Below are 8,633 nucleotides of genomic sequence, written 5' to 3'. Positions count from 1 at the left end.
AAATTTAGAATTGAATTTATTATATTATTAAAATAATGGGATCATATTTACTAATTACAGTATTGTAATTTAATCAATTTTTACACGTAAATTTATATTTTTGTGTCAAAAGTATGTGAGTAGATTTTGTCCTTCAATTTCCCCCATGAGTAAATTTTGTCCTTCAACTTCCCCCCACACCTTAGAAAATTAGACATACAAAATGTCACATGAAACCCACTAAGTAATATTGGTTCTTTATTATTGTCACAAAGCAAAACAGAAAAAACAAAAAAAATGGATATTTTATTTCATTATTGTCGATTAAAATTTTTAAGTTTGTTGAGTGTCATAATTTGAGCGTGACATAGATAGGATTGAAAGTGATTTGTTATCTAAAATACCCAATTCCATGAAACCAAGAAAGATTCTTTTTGAGAAGACTCTTGTTGGCTCCTTTTCAAGCACTTATTTAATTAAGATAAATAAAAACAACCCCACTTATATAATAAAATGTATTAAGTCCCACAAAAGACTTTTTAAGCATTCCGAAAAGATGCAACTTTTTTGCTTAGTCAATCATTTTGCCCTGTCTTATTTCATTAAGATGCTCAATGTTCTAGACAGTGGGATTATGTGGAAGGTTTAATGTCAATGACTTTTTAGAGTGGCCAATGAAATGCAAAAATTAGCTACCCCTCACAAAAGTATATTTTAATTAAGATTTAAACCTATTTATATTTTAATTAAGATTTACACCTATTTCAAGTTATAAGGTGGAGACCCTGATGAAAGGCATTAAATTCTGTTCGCACTATAAAGGGTTAAGTCTTTAGCAACATGCTGCTCTACTTTATTTTTCTTAATTACAATTGTACTCCCTTTGTCCCAATTTACATGACACCTTTTCTTCTAAGTATATTCAGAAAAAAAGTCACATTTATATATTTAAAAATAGTTTTTAAATTTATAAAATAATTTACAGCCACACAAGTATGTAATACTTATTTTGAACTACAAATTTAAAAAAAAATCCTTTCTTAAACTGAATGCCTAGTCAAGTAGTGCCACATAAATTGGGACGCAGGATTAGTAGGTATGTTCTAATAAAATATTATTGATTTCCACCCACACTTCTTGATGTTTAAGTTTGTTTTTCATCTTTTAAAAGATATTCATAACCTACTCACATGTTTTTCTTTTCAAACTATTTAGGTTCTGGAAAACATCGCTCGTCTTCTAAAAGCATATAGTATTCACTAATTTTTACTGCTAAAAAGAAAAGGAGCACCAGAAGTTACTTGATAAATAAATTACTACCTTAGCAAGCAAGTTCTTTTTCATTTATGCAGCACTTTAAAAAGATTGCTAACACTTTTGGTCCAAACAGTAAAATGAAAAAAAATGCAAACACGCAAACCTTTGCATTTGGACGAGAATAGAGTGATATTTCAAAAAAAAAAAAAAAAAAAAAAAAAAGTTTTAAGTTAAAAAAAAATATTTGAAACTGAAAGTTGAAATTATGTTTGGACATACATTTCACTTGGAAAATTGATGAAGTTTTGTAGGAATATTTTTTCACTTGAAAAAACTTTTCTCAAGTTTGGAGTGAAAAAATCAAACAAAATATAACCAAACAGGTTACAACTACTTTTTTTTTTTTTTAATGTAAAATACAAATCCCCTCAATGAAAAACTTTCAACGACTTTTTGAGAGTGAAGTTTTAGAATAAATTTATAAGAGAATAACAAATTTCTAAATCCCAGTTATATCCTAAAATGAGTTCCAAAAAGAGTTCAGGATTTTCAGTCAAGCAGTAGAAAAAAACAATTTCCACCCAAAACTAGTTATTGATTAATGAAATGCAGCATCGCTGCAACACTTGGCAACAAAAGTTAATTAGAACTAAAAATGATTGGTAACGAAATTTATAATACTTCTGAAAGAGCATTTTGTGTGATAACTGCTAAAAAAGCCACATTATTGACTGGCAACAGAGTTCTTTTTGTTCATCACTTCACCTTACACAGCATCTTGTTGTGCTAACTCTAAAGGGCCACCTCAATGAGAAGTAAAAATGACTAGTAATAATACTACAACAAACATGAAATGCAGCAATGGCTGCAAGGATTGATGCCATTTTCACGAGAAAGATGTATCTTAGTGTACGATGGATCAGTGATCATAAATACAGACATTTAAGAAGCAAAAGAACCTTTTTTTTTTGTTTTGTTTTAACTCAGCAACCAATATTGACAACTTTGAAACAGCTTTTTACGGAAGTTCAGAGGTTGCCAACCTAGTACTGATGTTAGAACACAACCTTCATTTGATGTGGAAAAATTGGTGAAGCACATCGATCAACAAGATAGCTTCTTCTGGGCTTTGCCAATTCTTCCACACTCTAAAGTTTGGCCCGAAGTAGCCATTATCAACCCAGAATTTCATAATTGTCAAAGAAAAAGGACCCTGTATGTTTCCTTGAGGATCCCGATAGCACCACATTTCGATTTCAGGGTTCATATCAGAAGACTGTTTTCCATATTTTTGGTCCTCAACATCTGAATCATCATCACTCAATTCAATTACCTCGGGTTGAACAGCCACCTGGACCTGAACTTGTTGAGTGACGCCGTCTTCTCCAGAGGGAACAACTGGCTTTGCTCCACTTCTTTCAGCTGTTACAGAGATGGTGGTATCTTTTTTTTCTTGAGTCATATCTGTATGTTGATCTGCATTGAATCAGACAGAATATTTCAAAAACCAATAAGAAGACTGTGTAACACTACTTGTTTATTAAGTTGCTAGTCTCAGGGCAGGGGCAAATACCAGATCAATTTAGTACACAATTTAACCATTCACATAGATATTATTAAATAATATGTTTTGAGTTATAAGATAAAACTAAAGGAGAAAATGATGAATGCTGATCTTGTAAAGAAATGGATCTTAGGCCTAACTCAAACCCAAAAGCTAGCTCGCAGGGTGAGGAATGTCCAAGTCCATATAAGGAGACTAATTACCCATTCCATATCCAATGGGGGACTCTTAACACTCCCCCGCACGCCCAAACCTAGTTAACTGGAGCGTGGACAATATAATATGGGGGCCAAACATCAGTGAACAAAGAAATCTTCGGCCTAACTCAACTCCAAAAGCTAGCTCAGCATTGTCCAAGTCCATATAAGGAGACCAATTACCCATCCCATATCTGATGTGGGACTCTTAACAGATCTTATTTGAGTTGAATATGTTTTAATTCCTGCTATATGATTGTTTTCTTAATTTATTTGCGCCTTTCAATTTTTCTATTCACACAAACATGACGCCTTTCAAGTTGTCTCCCGCATAGTCCCTTTGCTAGATGCTCCTTCTGAAGCCCACCGTCAGTGCACGTCGCCTGCGCGGCTGACACTCACTTGGCCTGCTCGAGGCACGCAGGGTTATGGGCACCAAGGCACAATGAAGGCAGCCCATAACATTTGTCACAGGCTGACTCCTCCTAAGTGGCAGCGGCACACAAATAAGACGTCTGAATCTGAATGCGCATATGAATGTGCACGAGTTATCTATATTTAAATATAATAATTATAGAATTCAAATAAAAAAATTGATCAAATTTCATATCAATTAAACAATTGTTGTAAACATATGTAATTATAAAAAAACTCAACATAAATTAAACCTTTAATTAAAATTATCCAATCTGCATTTTCTATACAAAATTTGCTTAATGACAAGAATTCAAGCGTATTAATTTAGTGCAGCTATTGAATCTGCCATCTACTACAACTGTCCGAAAACATACTTAGGAATAGTCCCATCAGAAATATTTTTCAGAAGGTAAAAGTACAAATTTCGTTACATTACTTTGACGTGTAAAGATTTCACCACTTCTCATCAGTTGAAAAAACTTAATTGTCCTGATAAGAGAGGTGATAAAACAAGAAAAGGGAATGAGTCAAGGCTAAAATTTCTCGATTTTGTTTTTCTTAATGATATTGAAGGATGTGCAGCACCTTGTTCATTGTTCCACTAAAATTTATCCGTCCCATCCAAACCCGCCATTTTTATCGATGCATCCTTCTAGCCACTAAAGGGCAGCCCGGTGCACTAGGCTCCCGCTATGCTCGGGGTTCGGGGAAGGGCCGGACCACAAGGGTCTATTGTACGCAGCCTTACCTTGCATTTCTGCAAGAGGCTGGTTAAATTATATTTGAAATGGGTCTTTTTAAACCCTTAATTTCAAAACTAAAAGTTACCATTGAAAAAGTGGAATCACGATATATAATTCAAAATGGAAATTTTGGAATCTTACCAAGTAAATATGGTTGACTGGTGGATAGTTGGAGAAAGATATGCAGGAAGTGGCGAAATTGCTTTTGCCGTAAGAGACTAGGTGATACAAAGAGAAAAAAAGACGAGTCTCTTTTTTAGGTCTAAATGGTGCTGAGACTTGGTTACAGATCTGAATCAATAAGACCCATTAAGATGTTTTTAAAAAAAAAAAAAAAAAAAAAAAAAAAAAAAACCAAACGCACTTAATGGGCTGAGATCTGAATGGTTCAGATTCTGACGCCCAATAAGTGCAAACAACTAAGTAGGATAATCAGTAATAGAGTCACGATAAAATAAGACAATGCGGAATATAGTGATTTTTGTTATTTTATCATTATTTATTTAGTTTCCATCTAAGAATGGTATAGAGAACTCTACTTCTTAAGGTTTCATTGTTGTTACAGAAGTCTATCTGATTATTAAGGAAACAAAACAAAAATAGCATTATTTCATACAAAAGAAAATAAAAGAGAGTATTTCTTAATGAAAACTTGCATAAATTCAATATACAGTTTGATGAATACTCACATAAAGTAACAAAGAAGAAAATAAACCTAATTATCTATTAAAACTGTAACTTTAGTGCTATTCTTCTACTGCTTTTTCAGGGAAATCCTTATATATCATTTACCGTTAATTTCTTTACTGACTTCGAATCTCAAATGTGAGAAAAGGTGAATCTAGAAGGAAGTGAGCTTTTGTACTGGTAATTCTTATAGCTAGTGTTGATGTAAATTCACTAATATAGGCTGATTATTGATCGCAATCTAATTAGCTAACTAATGGGCTTCTGCAATAGATGAAAATAATTGTTATGTTTTCATTCTTTGGAATGTAAAAAGATATGCAGACTTCATGAAGTGATAATGAATTTAATGGTCTAATCATTACATTTATTTGATATGATGACAAGTCTGACTTAGTAATAAGTTCTTCTACTCTTGAGCTTTTACACACCTTTGTGAGAAAACCAAAAGCCACATTTTCTTTCTTCTGGCTTACCTTTTTTTTGGGGGGGGGGGGGGGGGGGGTTATTTTTATTAAACTTTTTTCTTTTGTTATCCTTATTGAAGGGTAAAACAGTCTTCCAACTTTTTAAGGTTATTTTGGCCTTCAACTTTTCACTTTGAGGCTTCCTACTTATATAATAGAATGATGATGATGATGATGAATTGATGATATGGTATGATGATTAGTATTAGATTATTGGGCTCCATAATTGGTCTTCACGGTACTGAAGGTTTTTTTTTTTTGTGGACGTGCTCCATTGACAAGCAAATAAGAGTTTCCAGATATACTTCCTTTTCATACCCTTGAAGATGTATCACACCATAATATTTATCACCTTTTGATCGTTATATATAAATGTGACGAACCTCGGCACGCTTAAGGCTTTCAAACCCAAATTACTCCAGTCTCAATCAACAAAATTTGAAACAAAACTAAAGGCAGTTAATTTCAAAAACTAGGGGAAGAAGGAATTACCATTACCATCAGCAATGGATGCATCTCCACCTGCGAAAATCCTATTGGATGGTATCACAGTATCTCCTGAAAATAAATTACAGTCACCCTTGGGGAAAGTATAAGAAATCAATATTGACTGAGCAAATCATATCTCCTACTATTCCATGCTCTACCCCTCTCGGCATTGCTTTCGTTCCTATCTCATTTGAAGCGGCTCCTGGCAAGGAGTCTTCTCCAAGCTGTCCAAGTAAAGCAGTGCTAGATACAGACGAAATAGTTTTTTCTCTTTTTTTAGAGAGGCCGACTCCTTATTCAATCCTCCTCCGAGGGGTTTCATAAGCAAACATTATTGTGGAAATCAAGGGAAAACGGCGTTTTAGAGAAGCAATAGTTTCCGATTCCCCCGAGGGTCAATTGCAGGGGATAACCGGTTGATCAACTGATCAAAGACCCTTATGAATCGGCCGTTCGGGTCAGTCAACTTAAGACTTCGTGAAAAAGTCTACAGGATGTTAAGCTCGGTGAGGTGAGTTCGAAAGATCGAGAGTTGATGAGGAGGCTTTTCTAAGAAAAAGGCACTTGATTTTAAAAAAAAATGGGGAAGAAAAAATTACCATTTCCGACAGCAAGGAATGCATCTCCATTTACAAAAATCCTATTAGATGGGATCACGGTATCTCCTGAAAATAAAATACAGTCACACTAGGGGGAAGGATAACAAATCATATGTCAGATATTGACTGAGCAAAGTATTGTGATCCTTAATCGAATTACAGGCAACAATAAAACTAAAGAATAATAGAATGTAGAATAGCTACTTACAATTACAAAAAAGATTTAACACTACCCTCACATTAAGCAAAACATAGTATACAAGTGAAAAAGGACTAACAAATTTGATGTAACAAAAGATGTCTAAAATAAGCATAACATCCAGCTTGCAAACCTTTCATACTTAAACTAAATACTAAACTTACCCATCAAGATCAGGGTTCAATGATTTGAACTGACTTGCACAAAAAACAAATTGATGCAGGAAGAAAATTAAATTCAAGAAACTATTGAATTGTGTGACCACCTCATCTAAAGAGAGCACACTTTTAATTTAATTAATGTCTTCATGTTCAGCCTCACTCTTTTTCTTGGGCCAAGCACATGCATATTCTTTTTAATAACGATAGAGGGTGATTACTTGAACCCACGAACTTCATCTAAAACTTAAAACTATTTCAACAAAAGCCAACATTAGTGAAGAATAAAGGCATCACCAAGCGCTAGGGAAGGCAGATAATTCCCCCAACACAAACTGGCATGGCCTTGCTTGTCTAAGTCCCCCATTGAGGGAGGGAAAAAAAGAACCAGCAGAGGTCTTCTGGCGATGGGTTGGGGACCTGGACTGGCTTTAAAGAAGTAATCGAATATTAGAGTAAGAAGAGTCTTTGGGAAACCTACTGGTCATCATCTTTTACATAAAGCAACAAAAGGGAAATTCATCCCAGCAATTTGGGCAGGTTCATCACTAATTGACGACAGGGACCGAATAACTACGTAGCAGTTTGGTACTTTGGTATATAACCAAAAGAAACAGTGAATTTGTCTGCTGTGATTTTTTCTCATATATGTACTGCAAAGATATACAATACATTGCAGCATAAAATCTAATTAATTCTGCTGGCAACTGACAGCTCCAATATTTGTTCTCATTGACGCTGCTCACTCAGTAGAAATCATTGATCTGATATGCCAGCCTTTCTTATCATATGCACAAAATGAAATTAGAGGTGGGAAAGATAATAGACGAGGAACACAAAAGGAAGAAGAACATAAAGAATCGTTCTCGCCTCCACAATTTTCCCTAACACAGTACAGCCACCTTTACTTTCTCTAACTTGTCTCGCCAAATCTAAAATATCCGGAAGGCAACCGAAAATACTTTAGATGATAGAGGTATCTGCTCACATTAAACTGGTGCCTCAAAGAAAATTAGACATCTTCATAGGTGTCTTGTATATCTACCGCAACTAAAGATCATTTATTTTCCAATTACAATAGTCAAAAAGACAATCTGTCTCAACCATCAGGACAGTTGGAACTTTTTGAACTCCAGGGGAAAAGGTTGTAGTATAGCATTTCAAGATTCCAAACAATAACTGATTCCTGAGGGGAGAGAGAAGTCACCACTAACTTCATCCCATATGAAAATTGTCTGCCAGCTCGACAGTCAATTAATTTGGCTTTTCCATTTTCTACTCAAGCCATTTTAACTCTTATTCCCTTCCCTTCCCCTAAAACGATATCCATTTACCGCCCCCAGCCCCAACCATGGTCAAAACAAGTGAAAACAGCTCTCTGGAACTCTGTTCAGATTAAAAACTCTTGTTTCAGGTATCAAAAATAACTTATTTGAGTTCTATTGGAGAAATGTTAGAACTCACCTGCACCAGAATTGTCAGTAGCTCCATTAGGAGTTGACTTTGGTGAACAGCCATTTTCACTTTCATGTTCCACTTCACTTTCTTTTTGGGCATCAACAGTTTTAACTTCAGGCTCTAATTCCTCAGCTACAACTTTTGGCATCATGGAAAAGAGTCTATCCTGTTCTTTTTTTGTTTGTAGCAGCTGCTTCTTCTCCATACACTTAAACACTGTAACTCTAAAGTAGGTCAAGGAGACGGTTAGGTTCATCAGCAGGATCAGCAAGTATAACAGGCTTTTAGCATTTACGCTGAAGCCCCAACAAGAGAGCCATAATTTTGTAAGATTTACCTGAAACTAGCATGCAGAAGCAAATTGAAGCAATTCGGCACAAATAGGAACCAAAGGAAACTTGTATAACCTTCTCAATGAA

General features: G+C 34.8%; 1 protein-coding gene across 3 annotated transcripts in view; it reads right to left on the bottom strand.

Moving 5' to 3' along the window:
• Window positions 1-2,045: 2,045 nt before the first annotated feature.
• LOC132063126 (uncharacterized protein At5g08430) overlaps window positions 2,046-8,633 on the bottom strand; it is a 41,004-nt gene continuing 34,416 nt past the window's right edge. For all 3 annotated transcript variants that reach the window (XM_059455563.1, XM_059455562.1, XM_059455560.1), the window contains 4 exons: window positions 8,221-8,432; window positions 6,400-6,465; window positions 5,804-5,869; window positions 2,046-2,712 (listed from right to left, as the gene is read on the bottom strand). In XM_059455563.1, the coding sequence (XP_059311546.1) occupies window positions 2,306-2,712; window positions 5,804-5,869; window positions 6,400-6,465; window positions 8,221-8,432 (751 nt within the window). In that variant the 3' untranslated portion in view covers window positions 2,046-2,305. The remainder of the gene's footprint in view (window positions 2,713-5,803; window positions 5,870-6,399; window positions 6,466-8,220; window positions 8,433-8,633) is intronic.

Source organism: Lycium ferocissimum, chromosome 7 (assembly GCF_029784015.1).
Source record: "Lycium ferocissimum isolate CSIRO_LF1 chromosome 7, AGI_CSIRO_Lferr_CH_V1, whole genome shotgun sequence".
NCBI classification, from domain to species: domain Eukaryota; kingdom Viridiplantae; phylum Streptophyta; class Magnoliopsida; order Solanales; family Solanaceae; genus Lycium; species Lycium ferocissimum.
This window is presented reverse-complemented; position numbering and strand designations above follow the sequence as displayed.